Source organism: Alligator mississippiensis, chromosome 12 (genome assembly GCF_030867095.1).
Source record: "Alligator mississippiensis isolate rAllMis1 chromosome 12, rAllMis1, whole genome shotgun sequence".
Classification (NCBI taxonomy): Eukaryota; Metazoa; Chordata; order Crocodylia; family Alligatoridae; genus Alligator; species Alligator mississippiensis.
In genome coordinates, this window is record NC_081835.1 from 1,070,818 (window position 1) to 1,097,674 (window position 26,857).

At 42.2% G+C, this 26,857-nt stretch overlaps 1 protein-coding gene and 1 long non-coding RNA gene across 13 annotated transcripts in view; one reads left to right on the top strand and one right to left on the bottom strand.

Annotated features, from left to right (window-relative positions):
- Positions 1–26,857, top strand: part of LOC109286202 (uncharacterized) — a 226,871-nt gene that overhangs the window by 161,249 nt on the left and 38,765 nt on the right. The window lies entirely within an intron of this gene.
- The window catches only part of CFAP20DC (CFAP20 domain containing), a 125,944-nt gene that overhangs the window by 40,284 nt on the left and 58,803 nt on the right, over positions 1–26,857 (bottom strand). For 8 of the 12 annotated variants that reach the window (XM_059715810.1, XM_014604757.3, XM_059715807.1 and 5 more), the window contains 4 exons: positions 26,535–26,712; positions 22,553–22,666; positions 14,047–14,372; positions 3,587–3,985 (listed from right to left, as the gene is read on the bottom strand). In XM_059715810.1, the coding sequence (XP_059571793.1) occupies positions 3,587–3,985; positions 14,047–14,372; positions 22,553–22,666; positions 26,535–26,712 (1,017 nt within the window). Of the gene's footprint in view, positions 1–1,213; positions 2,301–3,586; positions 3,986–14,046; positions 14,373–22,552; positions 22,667–26,534; positions 26,713–26,857 lie in introns of those variants that run through there. The other 4 variants (XM_059715813.1, XM_019499584.2, XM_059715812.1 and 1 more) reach the window with 3 other exon arrangements.

Sequence of the window (26,857 nt, forward strand, 5' to 3'; positions counted from 1 at the left end):
CATTATCCTCCTCATCCCCCATTTACACTTTTTTGGTCTTTTGAGATATTTTTATGCTTATTTAAAAAATATCAAGGCTTTGGCAGCCTGTTTCCCTTCCACGTAAAACTCCTCCTCCTCAGTGCAAGCAACATCTTAGAGAAGAGAGGACCGACCAACCCTCTGCTTTCTCCTTCCCTTCAGTAAACTCCGTTGTACAAAAAAGGGAAGGCTGGGGGGAGGATTCTGCAGCTTCAGATGCCTAGTTACAAAACCCTTTGACAAGATGCAGTGTCTTAGCTGATTTTCAAAGAGAGAATTCGAAAATTGAATTTGAGATTAAGTTCACTTTGTATTTTATAGGACATTTTTGATGTAGAAAGTAATTTTGCCGTGCTCCTAAATTTTTTCAAAATGAATACTTCAGTTAGTAATTAAACGCTTATCTTGTCTTTCTGTATATCCTCTCCTTATGATAAGAAACATTTTTCTTAAGCTCTTAAACTTTTGTTGGATTGACAAAACCTGTTATTTAAAGGCATTTGTCCTCTGTTAAAGATGCACATAATGACATTCGCATTCGACTAGGCTCAAATGATTTATTCAGAATTGTTTGAATGTAGTTATGCGTGCGGAAAAGTTTAATTACCAGCTATCTACATGGTTGCAATATTACCCAGAGGGCTGTACTTCTTTCTTAATTAAAAATATTTGAACTTAATAATAGAGAACTCTATTAAAACATGAATAAAACATTGCAAGCAACCAGGTCCTTAAAGTTTACTAAGTAGTTAGCAAATCAATTTCATTAAGAGTCTTTTAAGCATTTTCACCAACCCTCTGTACGAGGAGCCTGGAAGAGGCCACTTCCCCGGAAACGGCAAGCCCTCCGACATGGCAGTAGCCCTGTCACCCGGCTGCGTCACTTCCCTTCCGATTCTTAGCTCACTGACATTTTAAAAAATGGAGTGTGAAAGAAGAGCTTCTTACGGTAGTCAGACTAAAATACTGTTGTCTGGTGGTCCTTAACGATGTGTTACTTCTGTATCTTTTTCCTGAAATATGATGGAAACCTAAAACCACTGCAGTGGGTGCTAACCATGTAAAACACCCCTAATTCTAGGTTTGTACATGTTCTAATTGTGTAATAATATGCAGAAAAGTCCATTTCTAGCAGTCTGTTAGAATTATTCTAAAATTAACTGGAATGACCCATATGTTTATAACGCTCTAACACCAGAAAATACAGTAGATTTTATTCCTGAGGTGCTAAAAAAGCCTGGTTTTAATCCCAAAACAAGAGAATACTCAGAGCAGTGAGTGGCATTTCCATTTTGGCACAAAATCTGGAGCAAGGAAATAAGACAGAAAAGGAGCAAAGAACTCCCAGCTATGAAGGCGGCTTGGAAAACACTATATCCAATTTCACCCAAGTACTGTATATGTAGTCTATCTCAGACCACAGTCGTGCTAACACCTGACTGCTCTACCCACAATGGTAGCCCTGCTAAGACTGACTCCGCAGCTTGGACGTGGGGGCCCCAAGCAGCCCCTGCCAGGCTGGAGCTCTGCCTGCCTGCAAGGGAAAAGCCACTGTTTCCCACATTTTTCTCCTTTAAAGGAGAATCCATTTTTAAAGTTTGTTCATGACCCTTTCATATATGATCACGACCCACTTTTGCGTTGTGACCCATGGGTTTAGAAACACTGCTATAAATCTCTATGCCTGGTTTCCAGCGGTCCTACACCCCGTTTTCCTCTGGCTCTTTCCTATGTTCTGCAGTAGCAATGAAGGTGATTGGGAGGGAGAGATCCTAGCAGGATTGTTTCATTGCTACCACTCCTGCTAGAGCCATCCTGTTTTTCCAGTTAGGCTTCTCCTTCCAGCTGTTAATTCTCTTTCCTTGCACATGGAGCTCCCCAATGACCAGGTATGATAAGAGGATCAGGACTGTGACAGTATGTGTTTATTTTTCACTCTAGCACTCTGCAAGTATGATATAAGCCAAGAAAATGAAGAGAGATTTACTGTCTTTTTGAGATTCATATGCTTGGCTTTCACCAACAATTTTCTGAATCAGGTGAGACAAATCTAAATAATGATAGTAATTATAAATAAAAAATAATCATATAGTAGCTCTGTTCACAAAGAGAGATTCTCTGTTTCTTTGTAGCTGAGCACTCCAAATCCAAAGCAGAACAGGTAACTTTCAAATAACAGGTGCTAAAATAGATGTTTCCTGATGGGCTGGGCAAGGTGGTAGGAAAAAATGACAATGATGCAATAGAAAGACATCTTGGAAGAAAACAGTGTGCAATCCCTGAAAAAAGACGTAGCAAAATGTTATATCAAGTGAACATAAGCACAATATACAGTAAACCACCCAAAAAATTCAGGAGAAATTATGGCACAAATCAATACATTGACTACGTATGGAGGGATTAAAACAAAAGCAGCTTTTTGGGGAAAGTGTCTCTATCTATGTTGCCTCCATCTACAGGACCTAGCAGTGTTCTTGCTGGGAATACCCAAGACAGGTGGAAGTGAACTGATCACTGAGCTGCCTGCCCTGAACTAAGTGTACTTCTTCTGGGCAAAGACAACACAGTTCTGGTTGGGACTAACATACTCGGTGCTTTAAAAATGCAACAATTTCTCAAAGCTAAAACAACTGAACAGTACTGAGTGGGAGAAATAAATGTGACGATGAGTGAGGATATTTGAGAATTGTCTCAATACTCCTAAACCTCAATCATGTAAGCAGGATCCCTCAGTTAAAAAGGCAACCTGCCTAACAGGACGAGCAAATGTGCGATCAGAATATGCTCTTTGATGTTCTACATACAGAACACACTTGAATTATAAATGTTAATTCCCTATTCAAAGCTATTTATTTAACATTAAAAGTTGGTGGAAAGAGCCTGTACTGTTAAGGAATGCACAGCAATGTCACTTGTTTGAACAGGCTCATTTGTCCTCTTATATGGAAAATACAGAAAGGAAGAAAAAAAAAACCACAAGGGAAAAAAAAAAGCAATTTGATGGACATGAATACAGTCTCCAGAGTAGCCTGGGGATTTGGTCTATGACACTGCCTTACTGTTAGCCTTCAATCATATCATTTATTATGTTTCTGGGCTGCTGCAGAGAAACTCTGAAGTGCACAGGCTAATGATCTTTGTATAGTTTCTCCTGTAGATTGTTACGAAAAAACTGTCAATTTGCCTCTCTAGCCTTTCAGCCCCAAACTACCAGCATGTCTGCATTTACAGTTCACACTGTCTGAGAACCCGAGTTGTGGGACTGTACAAGCATACTGCCTTTTGGTTGTAAACTCACTGATTTCTACTTGCAACTACAGTAATGTTTGTATGTGCAAGATAACGTCAATCTAATACTGGAAACCCCAGTGTAGGAACCAAACTGTGCTTTGCTTACTGTAGGTGTGGTGATCATGAAAACACCTAGAGAAAAAAATACACTATTCTATTTTTTCTCAACTGGTGCAAAGAAGGTGTAATAAATAAATAAAATAGGTTGGAAATGTGTTGCAGCATCTCTGTTCAAACCATGGAAATCATTTAATTCCAATGTGAACTCACTTACAGATGTCTCAGTTGCCGGAGTTGAATTTTCTCTTGAGATTTTTTTGAGGGACTTCTTACTATTTGATGCTCTTAACTGACCAACTGCACTCCCCTTAGCCTTTTCAGAGGCCTCTGGGATTTCTTTACAGTCAGGTTTATTTCCAGTTGGAGAAAGACAGGGGGTGGGCATCAAGCTGCTCTGAGTGTTATTAGCATCTACTTTTTTCACAAGCAAGCCTCCTGTTTTTGAGGACACTGTTTCCACGTGGGTACACCTGCTCCATCCTTCACTCTTCTGGTGTTCGGGACTTCCTGACATCGTCTTTAACGGGATCACTTTTAATACTGGCAAATCAAACGATGTACCATGACTGATCTTGATGGTTTGAGGGCTCTGCATGGACTCACTGAGGTCATCCTAAATTTGGAAAACAAAACAACTGTGATTGTGAAAGAAACCGGTAGCAGATGATGGTGTTCATGACACATCTCAGAACATCTGGATGTAGGATTTCAAAATTACTCTTTCATATTTGAGCGAGCAACTCCCACTGTCACGGTGTGGGAAGAGAACACAGGGAGGGGCTCGGGACTTTAAACACAAATTTTTGCTTCTCACGTGGAAACCCCCACATCAGACACTTTTGAAAACACAGGTCCAGATCCTGTTCTAGCTCAGACTGATGGAAGCCTGCGGATCCTAATATTAGTACAGTTTGGACAATGGGTGCCGACCAGTAAGCACCACATGTCTGTTCATGTCGCTGCTGAACTGATATGTGGCCTGCCGTAAGTTTAAGTCCCAAACAGAAGAGATTCGTCCTGCAGAGATTCCCTTTCTTTGAAAGTTAATTAAAAAAATCATTTGGGGGACTTTTTTAAAAGTGCAATGTTACTCATTCTCTATTCCTGTTCCAGACAAGGTCTACATGAAACACCCAACAACTACACATCGAGAGTGCCCTGATCCTGAAACTAAAACTATAAACACCGAGGAGAAAACCAAGTGACAAGGAAGACGGAAATATTGGATAAGCTGGGATAGTCATCTGAGGGTCCCCACTGACCAGGAAAGGCATAAAAGGAAGCCCCCTCTCCCATTGCCATCCTACTGAAACTCTCACCATCCCTGACAGGTAGCACAGTTTAGCTACAAAGATGAGGGTCACCTTGTATGGTCCAGCCCTCTGCCACTGCAATCAAAGGAGCTCTGTTATTCACCTCGGTAGATTGGAGACTGGGCCCTAAGAGAGTGCCGTGCTCATTTAAGGGAAAAAACCCTGGATTATACAAGCACCCTTCCAACCCGCATAGCAGTACTGCACACATGCTAGACAGCTGTTACTGCTTTCTTTTGTCTCCTTTGGATAGCTTACATGGACTGTGAGTTAAGTGGACATTTTATTTCAGTCTAGGGAGTAACGATTATATGCACCTCGCTCTCGGTTACGTGCGGTCCATCATTCATATCATTTTGTTCCTAAATTCTAACACAACCATGCTACAGCAGAACCAAACAGTCTCAATTCATTCACGGAGCTTTCCCTATGAAGAAGCAAGCCGTGCGCGTGGGAAAAAATACCTTGGTCACTCAAGTCACCAGATTTCACTTTTCTCTGAGAACAGATTAAGGGTAACAAGCAGAGCTGAAAGCAGAGCTAGATTATTAGTTACTAAACATCTCTGCATAGCGCTGTCCATTTACACAACACTGCACAAAGGAACTAGTAGGTTAGTGGCAAATATAAACCCCAGAACTAGTCAAGTAAACAACAGAAACAGTGCATAAATCAGGAGACATCTTAGCTGCAAGGTTCTCTTTGATCTCTTTAGCCTATACATTTAACAACAACCCTGCGCTCGGAGAGGAGCACGGATATTTGCCTGTTCTGTCATCCACCATCTTTTGGGAAGAAACGTACAAGAGAGACGGTTACACGAGGGTGGCTTACGTGAGCTCGGTGCCACGAGAGTTTAAATCTGTCTGGGAAGAGGAGAACGATAACCAGCAGAGGCGTTCTAGCTAGCCTCCGGAAGCTCATGGCTTCCTACCTCACACTAGAAGACGTGATGGAGCCAAATGTATTACAGCGCACTGGATTTGATTAAAGTGTTTCATCCCGCCTTTCTGTGACATGCCTGCATGAAGACATGAGCTACTGATGCGTCCACAATGCTTCATAATACTTTAAGAACAAATTCCATTGCAAAAGCTATTTATACACTGGAAAATTTGTTCCTTTACACAATGATGCACCATTTATAGGGATAAGCAAGTGAGAATGAACTGTGATTATAAAATGATCATTGTTAAAGTTCACATAACTGACCTCTCTGGGCTTAGGGAAAAGAAATAAACACACAGTATTTTTATAAAACACATCTGAAACAGCACCACTGAGCAATCCTTTCTACAACATTTATTTTTCTGGTAGGCTTTAAAGGCAGAAGAAGACATTTACTGGTATATGAAATGCTTTTGAAATTTATAAATATTTAAATGTGCTGCTTTTGTTCATCTTATTTTTGTTACTAGTGAAGTTACATGCATTTTGGGAAGTTGTAAATACTGCTTTACTCCTGCAGTTAGTGATTTTACTGACACACAGAGATATGTCTCTTTTTTCAAGATTTTTTATACGTTATGAAGTCTTTTAACACCGCTAGTGTAAAGCAGCATTACTAAACTGAATTAGTGTGATCTGGCAGGTGATTCAGGACAATATCACACTATTTTAACCTGCAAGAGACAAAGAGATAACCTTGATTCACCTTACTATTTAAATCCCTCCCATCTATGCATGACCTGAAGTACCGTATATCTTTGGGTCCTAGAATTATTTGTTTGTTACATATTCAATTGTGCCATGGTGCCAAGACATCAGTACAGCTTGTCTGATTAACTGTAGCACAGCATATGTATATTGAAGATGAGAATGATTTCCCTGAGGAGCTAGCTCTTCCATTTCTGTACTACGTTCCTTGAAAGACATGCAGATGGGCAGTGGGACAATAATTTCTGGATACATAAAACTGATTGCTCTTGCTGGGTTGTAATTTTAAGAAGATCATTCTAATGACTTGTGAGGGCCACATACGTGGAGCAGATGGGACGTGCTCCCTTTGTATTCAGAGCTTTGATGTTGAGAAGTCAAATTGCCTTGTAGTCTTTGTTAGAATACATACACTCTTATTTAATTGTATTACTCTTGCTCTTTTAATTACAAAAGTGCAGGAAATTTCCCGATTTAATTGAAACCTTCTCAGATGAACTCGTCTGTTATACCCAAGACAACATTTTCGGTAACACTGTGTAATGCTGCAGTTGTTATGCTGGGTTGAAACCAGCACGAGTTCTACGCTGTATTTCACACCAGCGTGAATTCCTGCTTTGCTCTTGGTTTGACTGAATGTGTGGACGCTGACAGCTGAGTCTAATTAGATAGAGTCTATGACAAAAGAGATGTACAGCCAGTACATCTCTTGGTTTGAAAATACAGTCGTTTGCACAAATAGAGAATAAGTCACTGGAGGTAAGCTACAGCAAGACAAGAAGCTGCCTTACTCTTTTCTGATCATTTGGGACCAGCAGTTTAATTATGACACTCAGCTGTTTCAATAACAAATTAGCTAGACACCACAAGTATTTGTAAGTACCTGCCTTTTCTAACTTGCAAACTAATTTGCAAAGCCAAACATTTCCCACCATGTAACAGAAAAAGGGAAGTTACCGCCACGGTGAGTTCTCTTACACTATTAGGATGTACGAGTAGGTGGGAATCACGTGGCCTCCAGCACACGGCATAAGGGATTCAAAGCTCGCTTTGTTGAAACTTTTCTCAAAACAAAACCACTTGGCTTATCTCACACGCCTCTAGGTGAGTTGTTCTTTATGCTCAGGTAACCCCGCTTTCCTAGCATGTTAGAACTAGGGACACAACTCGCCTTTCTGAACTTTACAATCCTAGGACCAGATTCTGATTTCATTTAGGACTGAAGTAACTCTTTTCATTCTTAGTTCACACCAATGTCAGACCAGGCTCTGGCTCCTAGAAATTCCTGTTAAATATCTGTGAAGACGATGCTCTTTTTGGGACAGACACTGCCCCCGTTCCATAACATTTAGACCACACAGATGTATATAGCCTCCATTCTTTCGAAAGTGCTGCTGCACATGCAATTAATTAAAGCAATAAACTCTGGAGCAGTATGACCTGGAGTAATCTACTCCCAGGCACAGTGTCTACACATGCATTTAACTGCATGTAATTACCCCTCCCTAAGACAGTATTGTCCCCAACAGTACTCTCTCACAGTGGTGTTAGTTTGCTGTAGCCTAATTGCGTCACATGTGTAGATGGTGATGATTTACTTTGCAGCTAATTAGTTTATTCTGCAGTTAAGTGCACATGTAAACATGGCCACTGAGGGGAACACTAGGCCCAGCCTGAAGTATCCTTTGCCAAAAAGATGCTTCAAAGCAATGGTAAAATAGATGAATTGCACTAATTTCAGGAAAGGTGGAACATTCTTTTTTCCTGCCCAAGCTATACCTTACTTCCACCTAATTATTCCCTGCTGCTCACTATATTCCAAATGTCTCAAAATAAGGTAGAGGTCATTATCAAGAGTCTATGGGCTCTATCAAGCAGGAGTCTATTTTCCAGTCTGCTAGTACACAGCTAGCTGCCACTGTTAGCTTCCACAGTCTGCGAGTTTACTATCAAGTCACCAATTGTGAAATACCCACAGCCGGCAAAAGCAGCTCTTCACAAAGGCTCCGACGGTATTTTGTCATAGAGAGCGGACGTAACCTGTTAGGATGGCACTGGCTGACAGCGTAAGTACAATGCAATGCAGTGGGGGCCAACCATTTTAGCAGGCATACCACAAATTAGCCATGCATCCTCTCCAAGTGCCATTCTGATCCCCTTCCCCTGCCTGATCTGCTGCTCTGCTTTCTGCTACCTTCCCTATCTGCTGCTCTACTTTCTGCTTTGTGTCCTATCTACCGCAGTGTTGCTTACCACCTCCCTGATTTGCACAAGACACACGCACACAGGCTGTCGCACGCACTGCTTTGCCACACGACATGCACGCACACAGGCTGTCTGTTCCATTTGTGGCATGTGCTCCCCAGGCTGGCCACCCCTGAATCAATATACATACCCTAACGATCAATGAAACGTATGCATCTTGGCATTAAGGTGCCAGGTATAGTACAAGATAATTTAAAAGACATCCAGAGAAGGGTACAAGTAACAGACATACATATGGAAAAAAAGTTTTTATCTGCGTCTATATTTATATGTGACTGTTTTTAAAAAAATTGCTGTATGAGAATTACAAATACAGCACAAAGCTGATGTAGCTACATGACCACAACACAAAGGGATCATCTGTGAAAGAACGTAGCAGCTAACAGCGTGCCAGACATTATACTGAGTAAGCTTGCAAAATAACTGGGCTAAGTGAAGAATCTTTTTTTCCCTCCGTTGTAATGGTGATAAAACAGGGGATGGATGTTTTGCCTGGGCCAATGAATTTTCATGATGGTTTTCCAATGATGTCTTAGATTGTGCTGATATAATGGGTACGGTAAGTTAGTTCTATGCTTAGTTCTCATGGCTTTTCTATGATCATCTTAGCGCGTAGTCCAGACTGTATAGCCTATTGTAAAACTTTTATAATTTGTTTTTGCAGTTCAAATATAGAATGATTTGAAAATTAAATGAGCCCCTGGAATATAAGTAAAAAGATGACTTGAAGTAACATAAAATACATTTGTACATGAAATGGTATGAATATGAGCAAAATATAACTGCTAAATAATTTCTTGGTTCAGTGACTTCTTTCACATGAAGAAAAGCCTTAACTCTCAATCACTAATTTAGTTCTGAAACTGAGTAAAAAAGCTATGATAATCTGTTACTGTGCAGTACACTTGTTTATTTTAATTGCATTTTAACTATGTACAAGTAATGTTCCTTTAGCTGCAATACTGATAGGATTTCATATAGGCCATGTTAATAGATAATGCATAAATCAAAAATCATTCTCTACAGTTTTTAGTTTACACAACATTTAAAATAATCTATTCCTGACCAAAAGGGATAATCTCCCATCCATTATTTCTAGAGGGATCTCAAATAATGGGGTGTATACCTGCCATCTAATTGATCAGTTGTCAGACCACTTGGAAAAACACAATGCAATGAAGATATAATGAGCAACATGACACAACACAGAACTGTCCAGCTGCAGTAAGATCTCTGTCCCTGGAAGATTTTAGTGCAGGTCAGACAAACGTGTCAAGGATGGATGATCTTGCCCTGAACAGGGGGTTGGACTAGTTGCAATCCCAGGGTTTCCTCCAGCCTGTTTTTATTTTTAAGATTCTTTAATGTAAAACTGAACGTGTAAGTGTTCACTTGCTTGGGGCTTAATACTATAGCTAAAAGCTTTATCTCTGAATATAGAACAAAATGACTAGCTCACTACGGTGGATCTTTGTGCCAGCAATTTGATGTTACCTGCTTCATATATCATTATTAAATTTGCAAATGCTTAGCAGAGTCTTCTGGAAGAGATTGTAGCCTGATTCAAAAGCTCCTGACTACATCACTACACTTATTTTGCCAGTTTTCACTAGCTAATCAGGATACAAAGATGCTAGGTAGGTATGTGGAAAAGACCTCTTCCTGTTGCAGGAAGCAATGGTTGAGGATTCAGTTTCACTCTCAGTCTGGACTTAACCACTGTCCCCGCACGCTGCTGAGGGTGTACGGTTCAAACAAGACAGAAAGCCAGAATCTGATCAGTTCATAAAAAGGTATGTTAACCTACATTGCTTGACAAAAGAGCATCTAATGCAATTATGTTTTGCCTTTTCAAAATGCTTTTACTAGATGCAACAGATTACATGTTTTCACTCTCAAACTAGTTATACTTACCGCTCTCTCTGATACAGTACTCCATACAGTTCAAAATCAAGGATGAAAGCAATGTATATTTCTAAGTAGCTAAAAATCTTACATTAACATTAAACTCCAAATGGTTGAGAGTATTCAGGCCCCCATGCAAATAGGGCACTGAACAGGTTTTTTTAAGCCAGTTTGGCATGGCTAGACACGTCTACACGTTCATTAATACACCTTAGATACTGCACATTTAGTTTAGTATTGCCGTAATGAAATACTAACTGAATGCACAGTAATTAGGGGTTACTGCACAGTAGCGCCAGCGCAGTTTTTTAGTGATGCTTACTGTGCATTAGCCTAATAACACTGCACGGTGGGCTATTAGCACGGTTTCTGCTATGACACACTACTGCGCAGTGTTATTAGGCTAATGTGCAGTGTCTTGTGTAGATGTGTCTGCTGTGTACAATATAATACATGAGGAACACTGATTCTGTACACCCCAAACCTGTATGAAATGGAATGGGAATCTATGAATGTGTGTGTGCACCAGGAGAGGAGAGGCAGCTTTTTTCTTTTCTTTTCTCTTCTTTTTTTTTTTTTTTGGAAAAATCAAAGACCAAAAAAATTCCAAACATAAAATATTTAGAGAAAGGGCAAAGTTTACCAACATGCTATGACTTAGACAGGCCATCTTAACCTAGCTTCAGTTAGTAACCTGTCCTACTTTTCTTGAGACAAGTGACACAGAGAAAATCTTTGGCTTGTGCTGTTCCAAAACAGAAACCATATGGCATAGATTAGACCCTAGCATTGTTCATGATTCATTATCTCAACTTTAATTAGTTTAACCCTGAATTTCTGGGACAATATTTGAAATAATGAGGCCTGACAGGTCTAAGGTGACAAGAAAACAAGAGGTACAAAAATCCCCAAGAGATTGGCTCTGAGTTATAGTTAGCATCTGCAATATGATTTCTCTAGAGAAATGAAACACTGTTTTTGCAAAGTTTCATCTGTCCTGCTATCAGAAAACTCAGTTGTACTTCATTCCTGGTCTGTGAGAAAGATTAGAATGGTAAGAACCAATTTCTAGAATTAAAAATGGAATAGACTGGTATGGGAATAAAGGAAGAAACTCGCAGCAGTTGCCATAACAACCCAATACAACTGTTCACTGACAGGACAATCTGCTGCATATTTATAAATATAGTGGCAGTTGATACTTTGGCAAGTTTTTTCTTTTCTCTCACTAATCCCAGTACTCCGAAATTTTGAAATTCCAAAAGGATAAAAACCCAGGACTGTGCAGGGCACTGGCATACATCAGACAAGATGTAAAACTGCAGTATCAGATCTGCGTTTCTGGTCAAATCGCAGTCTTGTAAAATTCCAGTCTGCCTTCCTGCGTTCCCCTTGTGATGCTTGTGAAATATTCTTCGCTTCCTAACACCTCCAGCAAGAGAGGGGCACGACAAGTCTCTCACTGGGGTTGTGGAGAGGCAGCAGCAAGGCGCCAGACTGCCGTGCGTAGAGCCTGAGACGGTGCAGAGTCACTTGGAAGAACTGGATGCTTTTAAGTCGGCAGGCCCGGATGGGCTCCATCCCAGGGTGCTGAAGGCACTGGCTGATGTCACTGCAGAGCCACTGGCGGGAATATTCGAACGCTCGTGGCGCACGGGCCAAGTCCCGGAGGACTGGAAAAGGGCCAACGTGGTCCCCATTTTCAAAAAGGGGAGGAAGGAGGACCCGGGCAACTATAGGCCAGTCAGTCTCACCTCCATCCTAGGCAAAGTCTTTGAAAAAATTATCAAGGCTCACATTTGTGAGAGCCCTGCAGGACAAATTATGCTGAGGGGAAACCAGCACGGGTTTGTGGCGGGCAGATCGTGCCTGACCAACCTAGTCTCTTTTTATGACCAGGTTACGAAACGCCTGGACACAGGAGGAGGGGTGGATGTCGTATACTTAGACTTCAGGAAGGCCTTCGATACGGTATCCCACCCCATACTGGTGAACAAGTTAAGAGGCTGTGATGTGGATGACTACACAGTCCGGTGGGTGGCGAATTGGCTGGAGGGTCGCACCCAGAGAGTCGTGGTGGATGGGTTGGTCTCAACCTGGAAGGGTGAGGGCAGTGGGGTCCCGCAGGGTTCGGTCCTTGGACCAATACTCTTCAGTGTCTTCATCAGTGACTTGGACAAGGGAGTGAAGTGTACTCTGTCCAAGTTTGCGGATGACACAAAGCTATGGGGAGAAGTGGACACACCGGAGGGCAGGGAACAGCTGCAAGCAGACCTGGACAGGTTGGACAAGTGGGCAGAAAACAACAGGATGCAGTTCAACAAGGAGAAATGCAAAGTGCTGCACCTAGGGAGGAAAAATGTCCAGCACACCTACAGCCTAGGGAATGACCTGCTGGGTGGCACAGAGGTGGAAAGGGATCTTGGAGTCCTAGTGGACTCCAAGATGAACATGAGCCGGCAGTGTGACGAAGCCATCAGAAAAGCCAATGGCACTTTATCGTGCATCAGCAGATGCATGACGAATAGGTCCAAGGAGGTGATACTTCCCCTCTATCGGGCGCTGGTCAGACCGCAGTTGGAGTACTGCATGCAGTTTTGGGCGCCGCACTTCAAGAGGGATGCGGATAACCTGGAGAGGGTCCAGAGAAGGGCCACTCGTATGGTCAAGGGCCTGCAGACCAAGCCCTACGAGGAGAGACTAGAGAAACTGGACCTTTTCAGCCTCCGCAAGAGAAGGTTGAGAGGCGACCTTGTGGCTGCCTATAAGTTCATCACGGGGGCACAGAAGGGAATTGGTGAGGATTTATTCACCAAGGCGCCCCCGGGGGTTACAAGAAACAATGGCCACAAGCTAGCAGAGAGCAGATTTAGACTGGACATTAGGAAGAACTTCTTCACAGTTCGAGTGGCCAAGGTCTGGAACGGGCTCCCAAGGGAGGTGGTGCTCTCCCCTACCCTGGGGGTCTTCAAGAGGAGGTTAGATGAGCATCTAGCTGGGGTCATCTAGACCCAGCACTCTTTCCTGCCTATGCAGGGGGTCGGGCTCGATGATCTATTGAGGTCTCTTCTGACCCTAACATGTATGAATCTATGAACCTCAAACGTGCCGCTGAGCAACACCACACGTGGCTGTACTGTGACGGGATACACGGCTTGTAGAACTGCTCAAGTGCTGGGTGGAGCCGTGAGGCTCAGGCCAGCACAGGAGGTCTGCTCCTGTCGGGCCAGCAGAGTGCAAGCTTTCCGACGGTCCTTTTGCTGTTTTCAGCGTATGACCCTTGTCACTCAGCTGGGAAGAGTTGGGGCAAGGTGGCCTTTCACTCCTCATCCCATGTCCACTTTCTTCCTTCCCCCTCCCAACACAGAGACACTAGCGCGGCTAAGGCAAATTTGCTTGCAGAGTTTGAACAGCAGGGAGGAGAAGCGGGGACTGGCTTCTCCCCTCTGAAGACCTATGTAACCCCAGGACAGAATCTTGAGGGTTTTAAGGTGAAAAGTGCCTTACTAAGAGTTACTGATATAAAGCAGCCTACCTCTTCACTGCTGTCAGTTCCATAGAAGTCATCTTCCATTTGGGCTTCTCTGCGGAGCCCACTGCAGGTCTCATCTGCATCCAAGGGAAACATACACCTTTCTGGTGACATACTCGGGGACTTCCCACGAGGAGCTGATCGAGGCTTCGATGAAAATGTGAAAATCTGTTTATGGCTGATTTGCTGTTCGCCTGTTTGCTTGCTTTCACCTTCAACATCTCTGTTCAATGGCACGACTAAGTTCCTGTAGGTTGCACATTGAGTCAACTGCCCACTGGGATCCAAGTGAGAACGTTCACTGCGGCTTCCAGGAAATAACCATTCATCTGAAATGAACAATTGCTTAAATGTTACAAAAATATTGTAGTTTTCAGTAAAATGAGTATTTTGGCACAGAGTATCTACGTAAACTACCTTTATTAGTAAAATCCTGAAGTTACATATCAAACAGATTTTGATACGCTAAACTGTTCTTCGCTCTCAGTTTTAAAATGCTGGAAAACAGATGACATGGGAAGTGGCAGGGCAGATGGCTAGCTATCCTTAGAGACTAGCTAGCTCAGACCGGGAGGCACCTTACAGACTACCTGACTCAAAGAGGTGCGTGGGCTTTTGTAGGCAATAACCTACTTTGTCAGACGCTCTCATGTGGAAGAGCTGGAAAATCATACTGTCTAGTCTAATGATATTATATCACGCCAAAGGTTAAACAACACGTTTCACTGGCCACCCCTTCAGGCAACTGATTTGCAGGCCACAGTAATAACACGACAAACTAACAAGTCTTACTTAAAATGGACATTTATCTAGACAGCTCAAGTCAAACTTATTTTATTATGGTTGGCCCTGGACTGTGTTTGTGACGCGGACGTCACTACAAAAGTTGTATGTGCTATGCAGACGGTTCACGAAGTTACAACCTGTTTCTTCTCCGCTGCTGAAATGCTACACTTTGTTTTAGGCCTGCAAGTCTGGTTTCAATTTGAATTTCAAAACTACAGCTCTGCTGAAACATGGTGTGACATGAAAAATGTATGAAGATATCTATTTTATAAAGTTCTCCTGCATATAGGCAGCGCTAATCTGCCAGTTTTAAAACAAACAATAAACTACCAAAATAGATTTAAAGATTGAGTGCACCAGATAAACGTGAAAAGACCATTTTTACACTCTCATTGTTAAGTTATATTTTACTGTTTGGAATGATGGTAGAGGAAAAAAAGTGTCAATTTGATTGATTAAGGTATATCTCAAATAGCATCTGAGAACAGGAGAATTGCTCAAGTATGCAATACTCCCTTATCTTCATTAAATGTACTGTAGTGTGGACTGTTCACTAGAGCTTGAGGCTTACCGGCTTCATAAACCAACGTTACCAACACTAACATTAAACAACCTCAATATAATGTACTAAAATGGTAATACTGAAGTAGCCCTGTTATAGCAACATGCCTTGCCACTGATAAAGAAATAGGTTTCATGTGGGATTCAAACATTTTTTTTCATAGTTTAACAGCATTTAAAAGAAGGACCTGGCTCCACCAAGTGCAGGGAAGGGGCAGAGGAGATGCAGGGCCTCGTTCTGGAAGCACTTTGTTTCTAGATAGTAAAAAGCAACTGAAAAAAGAGGGGATGAGAATGCAATTTTGGAGAATCTGATGTCATCTGACTTGCCTTTTTCGTAACTGCCGTGACTTCTGCAGTGGGCACAGAGCTGGCCAACAGAGGACTAACAGACCTGGGGTAGGAAACCAACTCAGGAAGCTAGCTTCTCCCAGAACTGTGGTGAAAGATGAACAGAAACTGGTACCAAATTCTTCTTTACATGCCTCTGGCACTTGAAATAACCTTGCTTTATTCAAAGGCAGTTTGTCTTGAGGTCTCATTCATCTGTCCTATGAGGTTTGCAGTAATCTCTTTGGAGAAGGTTCAGAGTAGACACTCTAGCTGGTATGCACATGACATTTGGGTAAGCTAAATGAGATGTTTTCTAAAAAAAGTCCAGCTAAGAGTAATATAGGTCTAGCTCATCTCTCTTTTTACATTAAGATAAGGAAAAAGAAACAAATGACATAGTTGCATTAAGGCAAAAACACACATGCTCTGGTTTATTTGATGAAAATGTAGACTGTTCTTTCAGAAGCCATGGCCAGTGACAGAGAATATTTAGCAGCAATTTGGAAATTCTCTCTTGTGTAAATGATTTCTGCTCCAAAGAAGAATTAGGATTTTTACAGCATTATTTGGTACCCTTGTCCAAACCACTCACAAGTGAACATGTCATGAAAACCTTTTCTCTAACTCATCAGATAACGCATTTGTCAGAAGTGGAAATTAATGTGTTATACATTATTAAATCTATACACTGAAGCCACAAGAAAGAGTATCATACTGCACAAATCATTTCTCAGTTTCTACTTTATCACTTTATCTTAATATATATTTAAAATGTAGTGTTTGAAGTAACCATTCTTTCTGAGATCATTGAAGCAAGAGTATTTTCCCATGAACTTCCCACAAGTGATCATGTTGTAGCAAAACCCCGTTTTTCTTTTTTTTCTTTTAAAATGCATTCCCTCCCCTTCCCCAACCATTTCTGACTTTTTCTTTCCCTCTCTATTCCCTATAGATAAGTATAAGTGAGCTAAGACATAGGATAAGCTTCACCATTTTATTTTGGGAGCAAGTTGTATTTCTTTTGTTTTTTGTCCATCTTTATAGTGTATAATTATTATGTTTATATTCATAGATTCATAGATTCATAGATGTTAGGGTTGGAAGGGACCTCAATAGATCATCGAGTCCGACCCCCTGCATAGGCAGGAAAGAGTGCTGGGTCTAGATGACCCCAGCTAGATACTCATCTAACCTCCTCTTGAAGACCCCCAGGGTAGGGGAGAGCACCACCTCCCTTGGGAGCCCGTTCCAGACCTTGGCCACTCGAACTGTGAAGAAGTTCTTCCTAATGTCCAATCTAAATCTGCTCTCTGCTAGCTTGTGGCCATTGTTTCTTGTGACCCCCGGGGGTGCCTTGGTGAATAAATACTCACCAATTCCCTTCTGTGCCCCCGTGATGAATATTGATTGTTACTGTTCTATATTACTGCTTTACTGGTACTATATGATATAGGCCTACATATGTAAGTTAGCATAAGTCATGTCAACTTTCCATTTTGTTTGTCAAGTCTCCATCCTGTCCCCAGGCCCGGTTGTGTAACCCATGACTTGGTATGTAACTTGGTTCCTGAATGAATGGGGATGAATGAGGGTGCTTGAGGGACAATGGCAGTAGGTCTAAAAATAGCTCCCTCCGAATGACCAAACCATCAACACCAATACCTGGACCAACAACCCAGCCCTGGGAACCACCCGCAGCATTTAAGAAACAAAAGACGAGGCAACCACCATTGTGCCAGGCTGCACATGCTCAGTTAGAACACCTGGAGCCCTCTGGGACAGGGCTGACCTTGCCTGGACAGGCCCTCCCCAAAGGAGATCAGAGGTAGTCTTCCCCATAAAAGGGGCAGTGAAGACTGACTCCTTGGGACGCCCTCTCCATCTGGACCAGCACCACGCCACACCACCTATCCATCCAGAGGCCCTGCTGGCGACCCCCCTCTGGACAACACCTACTGGACAAGGACCCCTTTCCAGCCTGGATAGGTAGCTATCACCCCCACCCCGTCTTCAACCAAGGACTTGGACTCTGCTTCTCTTCCACACCTGGAGTCCAACCCTTCCACTGAGTCTTTTTCTCCTGCTGCCATTGTGAGTGTTTGTGTGTGTGTGTGTGTGTGTGTGTGTGTGTGTGTGAGCCAATATCTTCATGGGGCTGTGTGGCATGTTGTCTGTTTAATAAAACTGTTATTTGACTAACCTGGGTTATATAAAACCCTAAGTTGGGTTTTGCTTTCCTATGGTTTGGCCCTGCTCCAATCTCTGCTCGTCACCCCTCTAACTTCTGTCTCACTTCTGCCTCTCCTGCTTCCGTCTCTCTGCCACCTCCAGCACCTGCCCTGAGCTCCTGTCTGCCTCCAAACTCCCTCTTTTTTTGCCACTGTCTTATCCCCACTGCCTTTTCCTTTTACCCTGAGCAACTAGGTTTCTGCCTCAGTTTCTTTCCTGGCTGTCTCTTCCTTGCCACCACTTATCTGCCTCCCCAATCTCGAAGCTATCAGCCTGTTTTCAGCCCCAAACTCCCAGGTTTTTGCCTCTTTCTCTCTTTCCTGGCTGTCTCCTCCTTGCCACCACTTATCTGCACCCCCCAATATCTCAGCTGTCTGCCTCAGTTTCCAGCCCCAGTCTACCTTAAGTAACCCCACACCTCAGTTCCTCAGCCAGCTTCTCTGTAGTCCACCGGTTCTAATCCCAGTTCTGGCAACTTTCACTCCCTACACTTTAACTCTCTCACCTTAATCTTCCCCCAAGTATCCCAGGTACCCCAAGCACACACATACATACCGTGCCATCCAAGTTAGGAACTTACTTGTGTGTATGTGTAGGTGGGGTGTGTGTGTGTATATATGTATGTATGTATATGTATATATATATGTGTGTGTGTGTGTGTATAATGTCATTGTGTATGTGATATATGAATTAGTGATCTGTGTCTAACTTTTGGGGTGTATAGTGTATGTGCTTGAATTGGTGATAGGTATGCATGTGCTTAGGCTGGTTTGGATGTGTATGTGCCTGAGCTGGTAGTGTGTGTGTGTATGCACCTAATTGATTGTGTGTTTGTATATGTGCAATTGTGTCACACCCTCCTGTCTAACAGCGTAATACTGAGATCCTGAGAGCTGGCCTGACCCCACAGGGCAACAAAGCGAATTCTCAAGATGCTCTAGAATGACAGGTGGGAGATGTTCCTTTAAGCACCATAGCAGAATGTGTGACTTTCTGGAATTAAGAAACATCTTGACCTCAGAGTAAATGCTCTAAGGCAGGGTCCCCTTTGGCAGGGGCAAGGACAACCATCCTGTCTCTTCTCTATCCTCCAGCACAAGCTTCCATCTCTCCTCCAGCATATTTCCTCTGGAGGCATATATGCTTATACTCATATATTTTAATAGAGGAGACTCTGCAGATAGGCTGCTCACCCATGTACATGGCATAGCAGGGCATAGCAGGACAGGCGAGCACCTACCTGCTCGGACAGTGCAGCTTGCTGGGGGTGCCCACCCATGTGCCCAGTGCAGGGGGGGGAGTGTCTGCCCATGCACGTGACCCGTGGGCACTTTGAAGTTGGACAGCCCTGTGCTATGTAACAACGGCTAGGATAATGCTACTCCATGTTCAGCATCTGGGCGTGAACTGCAGCATCTTTGAGAAAAACATGTATTGTTAATGAAATTATTGCAGTGATGGAGAACCCTGCACAACCGTAATAGTGGATTAATAAATAAAACCATTGATTGGAAAGTTGTTCCAACAGCTAACTATTCACATAAAAAAAAGCAAAGACTATATCTTTCTTCAATTCCTTGATGAAGATTCTCTATTTATAATTACTTTTACAGACAAATGTATCATTAATCAATCCATTAAACTAGTTTTTAATCCACAAATGCAGTGGAGGCAATACTTACCTGCACAGAAAATAAAGTGCTGGCCCCTCCAGATCAAAGGCCTGGTGAAAGTGTTAAAAGCCCTACCTACTGGAAAAGATTGCTTTCCCCAGACTGCCCTTCTTCACAATAGCACTTTCTAGTGCTGTTTGTAAAGTGCATTCAGGTTAGAAATAAGCCAAACGGATGTAATTAGCTTATACAACAGCGCTACTTATCTCTATGCCAAAATGCAGCGGGAAAATATAAATGCATGAATGGGGGAAGATTATAGGATGACACTTTGCACCGGTTATGTAGTTCAACAACCTGCGCGACCTGCAGCCGATGTAGCAGTGTTAATTGCCTACATGTGAAAGAGATGGGATGTTCTGGACCAAACCAAATCCTATTATCTCACAACTACAAATCATACTGGAATTTCTTTTTTTTACCTCAAGTATTTCCATATCAATTGTAATGAATAATTTGGTGCATCTTCTTAGGGAAATATGTAAATTACTGTGTAATCACAATATTGCAGCAAACAAGATAAATGCAAGAATGATCACCTAAACATCTAATTAGTTTCTCTACACAGTCAGATTTATGCTAGAGCTTCTAATTGCAGCCTAACATTTTAATGAAGGTTTCAACATTGCATAAATAAGACTAACAAACTATAAACAATATTCATTTATTTTATTTATTCCTTTGCTCAAAAACAATTTACCTTTGTAAAACTACTGCACACCTGCTAGGGAAGATATGTTTATGCGCTCTCTGCTACAAATCTAAAGAATTGCCATTATAAATAGCAATGGAAGTACCACAAGCAAATATGGCTGATCCTTTGATAGAAGACAATTGCAAATGAAAACCCCTAGGGATATTTAACCTTTTAATATTTAGTCTGAATAGGTCAACAATGCATTTTATGAAAGGAAGAACTGAAAAATGTAAACAGTTTTCTTCAGATAGCCTTTTCATCACAGGGGCCTGCATCCATTTTCTCCTGAAGTCAGCTAGTTCCCTAAATACTCTGCATCCGGATGGCTCAGTGGTTCTGCAACAGGCACTCTTTGACAAGAGAGCCTGGAAAGCCACGCTTCTTTCCCAGACCTGACGTTGGGGGCCTGCAGCCTAAAATCTTGCCGCCTATCTCCCAATTATACAAGTTAGTCTAATAAGAGAGATTACTTCATTACATATACCTTGCTCCTAGCATCTTTTCTTTACTTTTTAAATACAAATCTTGCTTGCTTTTGAAATGCAAATGTAAACGTAAATGTTGGAGACTGTTTTGGAGACAAGGGCTGGTTTTTGTTCTGATTTGATACCAGCAGCATACAATCATTTCCTCTCTTTTAAGTTGACAAGAACGATTTCCTGCCCAAAGTCATGTGTACTGTAGTGATGTTTTATTTAAGACAATGAGGCCGCACCTTCACTGTTCAATCTTTTCCCCTCCAAATGTATCCCTCTTCTCTGCAAACATTTTTTCTAAGACACTGCATGTTCAACACTTACTTGGAGGGGAGGATTTATGCCAGAGCCCAGAAGAAGGCCCTGTCCTTCTCAGAACAGCTAGTTCTTCAAAACAGACTCACCCGCAGCTGCAAGGTAGGCAGCTAGAACGTTATGGCCATGACATAGTCAAACGTCTGCGGATAAAACCGGACTGGAGTTCGCAAACATGCCAAAGCGCTAGCCAAGAAGAACAAGGATAGGCAGGGCATGCTGGACATGCAGCCTTAGGGAACAGAAATCTACTGCTTGGTTTGGTACTTTTTTAACCTGGTCTTGAAAAACAGTATACATCGTGCAGAGTCCAAGCTTCTTTCTGACCCACAGACTTCCTGGTGGTATTTTTATTAACATAAAATTAACAATAAAACAATAACATTCATCTCAAGCTTTCTTCCCAGATTGCCTGTGCCTATATTTAGTCTCAGGACTGCTTATGCCCACAATAGCCTCTCTAGAGATTCATGTCCATCCGTCCCAAACTTGCATGACATAACACATATTATTTTTATTGAATGTGAGCTTATCGACTCCTTTGTTCCATGCTAAACAAGTAAGTCATGGGAAGACAGTCTTCTGAGGCACGCTGCTTGCAATCCAGGCAAACAGAAACTCAGCATTATCCAGAAAGTCCACATTCTCAGGGTGAGAGGTAACAGGCAGACACAGAAATGTATAGCAACAACTATGCAGAAATGCCATCATTTCAGTATGGTAAATCCAGTCGCTTCTGAACACCCTCTGCGTCAAAACGGAGCTACTCCGTATTAACTTACGTTGGCTAATTTTGAACATGCTGCTCACCCTGGGATTGGGATATGCGTGTTTGAGAGAAACCTTTTCTGTCAGAATATCACTACTTCTCCCTTTTGTTTCTTGGCACAATGACATTCTTATAGACAGGAGCCCATAGATGAAAAACACATGGCAATTTTTCGGTAGGGTGGGGGAGGAGAAGAGAAGGACACACAGGTTAGTGTTTTATGAATTAAAGAAAAATAAATGATGCAATTTATATTACATAGTTAGCTTTAATAAATGCAACTCAGCTCTGCAAAGGTACCAAAAGAATTAGAAGGAGAAATTTAACTGGGACAAGCAAAAGTTCAGGTATTCTTGAGGACTGGGTTCTTCAGTGTTAAATTTAATATGGATTTAAAGAATGATTTATTTTACTTCTCTTTCTTTAATCACGAAAGCAGGGAAGATTTTTTTTTATGCGCTGCTCTGCTACTCTTTGTTTAATCCTGCAAATCTTTATCAATGCTCTAAAGCAATTCTGTTGCAGGGTGTTTGATTTCCATAATCCCTAAAGCAGAGACATTTATATTTTATGTGAACTGGTTCAGAATACTTTGAAATTTGTAACATTGAAATAGTCTCTTACCCTGGATAGAACAGAGATGTAAAGCAACAGAAAATCAGTGTCATACCATTGATTATCTCAGGGGGGGTTTTGCCAGTATTTTTTAACCAGTATCTTCTATGAATGGTCCTGTCTGGTAATGATTCTTGGGGTAGATGGAGCTTCACGGTGTGACGATCTGCTGTTCCATTAGTAAAAAAATAAAACAAAACTTGTAGTGTTGCAGTAATTATCATAAAGAAGTAAGGTTACAAATTACTACACTGTATTTGACACAATAATTGTACATGCAACCACTGCAGAATTAAACCCAGCATTTGAGCAGAAACAAGCAGATATGAACTTGCTGTACGCATACACGAATACATACATCTTCCATGCAGCCTCCTTGGCACTCTGCTTTCAGAATTTTGTACCTGATTTTTCTAGCAGCTTTTGGAGGAATGATAGGCCAATCTTCTATGTGTTGAAGTCAATGACAAAACTTTGATGGGTTTGAATGATGCAGGCCAGGTCTTGTATGAACACTTTAAAGGGAATTATTTCAAACTGGTGTAATTTTCTAAAGAGCCTAATTATGTGCAGATCAATTTATTTGGCTTGCCCCTTTACCTATTTCTTTACTCTTAGAAATCTGTGATTTAGCAACATCTTATAACCTAACAGAACAGACTTTTCGGCTGGATCCTGCAATCAAAGGAACTATACATATAACAGCATTTATGTAAAAATTGCAAAAAAAAATGTTAAACTCGCGAAGTCAACACTCAGGAGTTAGGAAATGCTAAAGTAAAGTGGCTTCTGCAGCCTCTGTTCAGGCCGCTTAGAGAGAGATGCACACATTACAGAGTCACAGCAGTAAAGACCAGAAGAGAACACCAGCATCACAGGGCATTAAACGTCACCAGTTTCCCCTGCACTGAGCTCAGTAAAATAGAAACAAAGGATAGGTTGGGACCCACGGGATTACCGAGTCAGGTTCTTTGCAGTCCCAGGCAATCACATTCTTTAGAGCTTTTTATAAACTGATCTCTCATACAAATAATTATGATTTCTGTACCCTCTACTCCTGTCAGGAGGCTGTTCCAAACATCCTCGTTCTGATACCTAGAAACCTCCCAGGTTCCAGCTACATTTATTCGTGCCACTTCTTACCCATTTGTTCTTGTACCACTGTTGACACTTCACTTAAATAGTGCTGCTTCCTCCTCAGCTTCAATTCCTTTATAGAACTTTACAGAACAATCATTTTGCATCTCGGCCTCTGCTTTGCTATGCTAAACAAGCCAAGCTACATTTCTCCCCTCTCCCTTCCCCTGACCATCCTAGTAGACCTTCTTGGCGTCTGATCCAGTTTCTATCAAGCATGTTTCATTAATGCAGTCCTGCTTTTTCATGCCATAAATGAACATATTAAAAGAAGGCTGAAAGGAGACAGGCCATCTCTTTATAAATAGTTCAGTGGATTAAACATCAGGGAGGGAGAAGAACTGGAATTGAGATTTTTTACCCATCAGAGAAACTAGATTCCAGAAGAACTTTCTAAAAGGATTTCTTGTCCCCACTGCTTCTTCCTGTTTTTAAGATGGATCTGGATTAGTTTATGTAAGGAAATATACGCCACGATTTCCTGTGATTGCAAGTGGCTGGACTCAGTGACCCAGGAGGTCCCTTACAGTCTCATATTCTCAGGATGCAACGTTATTTTATATAAATAGCTCTGTTATATGGTCCTTCTAATATAGCAATAAAGTCTAAAAAGCATCATTTTTTGTTGGGTCAGTGCTTGTTTAGAAAAGATATATGTTAGCTACCACACTGAGGAATAAATGAGAACCTCTATTATTCGTTGCATTTGTTCTCCAATCAATATCTATAAAGTTAAAGTCTTCTAGAATGACAGCTCCTATCTGTACTTATCTCCCCAGTTTCTCCGCAATCTTTATCCATATGAAAATCTGACTCAGAGGGTCTATACAGCAACTTTAACAGCTCCTCAAAACTAGCCCTTTTTCCATTCTTTCCCACAGTGATTTTGAACCAAACCAGTTCTGTTTTACCCCTGTTTTCCATTCTGATTTCTTTATGCTCTATCACCTCATTAATGTACCATTTCCCTCCTTTTTACATGTATTTCTGTTTCCTGCTGTAGTCATCACTCTGTTTCTAGTCTAAGAACTGCCATGGGGCAGAGGATTAAGGGGGCCTGGCATGGTATCCCCTAAGGCTGGGGAGTCTCTAGAAAGGAACCCTAGCTGACTTATCTGAGCCCTCTCTGGGAGTACTGGGCCTTGGCCCTGCAGCTCTGTCACTGCACAGAAGCCAGGTCAGCCCTTTAGAGGTGCCAGTCTCCACTGAGGAAACTGGGTTGGGCATCAGACAAAGAAGAAAAGAGAAGGCTTGGGGGACTTGATGGAAGCCTATAAGTATATAAGGGGTGTGCAGTTTAATCTTTGTTTTGGTGTACAAATAACTTAGTTGCATAGAGATGGTTAAAAGTTTCTAGCAAGAAAGTTTCTAGCAATGGTAGAAAGCCATATTTTCCACTAACCTGATTCTAGCATTAGTTTCCCTAAAACTTGCTGAGCTGGCTAAAGTTTGACAAAGTTATAAGCAATGGAAAAAATGGAAACATAATAGAAAGTGTTAGCCATCTTCAACGTTGTGTGTTTGTAACAGGGCACTAAAGTGTGCCTGCTCCCTTTACGAGCAGAAGAAGCTTAGCTAGAGAGCCCTGAGAGCTAGGCAGGGCTCCACAGCTGCAGGTAACCTGGGCAGCAGGCTAACGAGGGAATTAGCCTGCACCTGCACTGGTCAGCTGGCTGGAAGGAGACAGGGCCCTGGGCACATATAAGCCCCAGGGCTGGGGCTGGCTGGAGTTAGTTCTCTGGCTACAGCCAGGGGGAAGTAGCTCTTGCAGAAAAAGCTGCTTGGAGCTGCTGGGTTGCCTGTGCTGCTGCAGGTAAGACTGGACCCTAGGAGCTCCTAAAGTACCTGGGGCTAGGAGGCACACACTGCTGAGGGAGAAGCTTCCCTTCTTAAAGGGGCAGAGTGTGGCCTCCAGTCTCATTGTTACGGTTATGGTTATGTTATAGCCCAGGGGCTTGTATTCACGTTATGTGGACTGGGATGAGGCTAAGTGGGGAGGAGGAGGAGCCTCATTGGGACAGACTAGTGTGCAGACAGCCCAGCATTGGAGAGGGTGCAGAGACAGGGCTGCAGGGCTCCCAGCATCTAAAGGAGGCTGAGCTAGACTAAGGCCTCATCAAAAAGGACAATGTTAAAATACCACCTGGGCGGCATGGGATGTGGTAAAGAGAAGGTTTTGGAGCCATGCATCTAGCCCATAAGGTTTGGGGTGTCTCGCAAGGCACCTACTTATAACAGGACCAAGCGAGGGGTCTAAGTATCTACAGGGTTTCATGGGGTCCATCAGGACCGTGATTGCGCAGCAACATGAGGGCAGCCTCCCTATCTATATCTTAACCAACAAGACATGGCAGATGAGACTACAAAGCGCCTGCAGGATGAAGCTGGCACGGTCATGGAGTCCTAGGGGCATCACGGCCATCCCAGTATTGCTAAGATATCTGTTAATATTAATCTTTTTCATTATGATTTTATGGTAGTACCAGTTGGGGAGATAGGATGGCACAGGAAGAAGCAACGACTATTTAAACATAAATATTACCTGTTAGCAATCTTGACAAATAATCATGACATCAGAGGTTGAGAGACTTATGTAAAAGCTACCTGCAGCTGGAAGTTGCAGCTCTAATCAAACAGTTTGATGCTACAGTTAACAATCAATCCTTCTTTGCAAGCTGTTGGGCACAAACACCCTTCTTCAAGCAAGGAGGATGCCTGAAAAAGGGTGTTTGTGCCCGACAGCTTGCAAAGAACAATTTTTCCAACTAATTAGTTGGTCTAATAAAAGAGATCACATCTACCCAAAGAACCTTGTCCACTTGTGTCCTCAGGCCAACATGGCTACAACCAACACCCCCAAACCAGTCAATCTTTGGGTATTCTTCCATGTGGATTCTTACCGTTTTGACTTGCCGTTTGATTTGTTTGGTGAATGTTTTCTTTGTCTCCCTGGTCTAAAGGCTCGGAGCATGGCGAGGGTGACAGTTCAGACTGCTCAGCATGCTGTAGCAATTCGCTTCCCTTTTCTAAAGTTGATTGTTGGCATGATCTATTACTCCGGCTCCCCACAGGTTTTATCTTTAAAGGGAGGGGAAGAGGGAAAGGAAAGAATTATTTAATAATATGCAATATAAATTACTCTAACAAACTACTGAAAAAACAAGTGAAAGACTGATATGTGATTGTTTATTTTTCATCATAAATTTTCCACAGTAACTTTTGA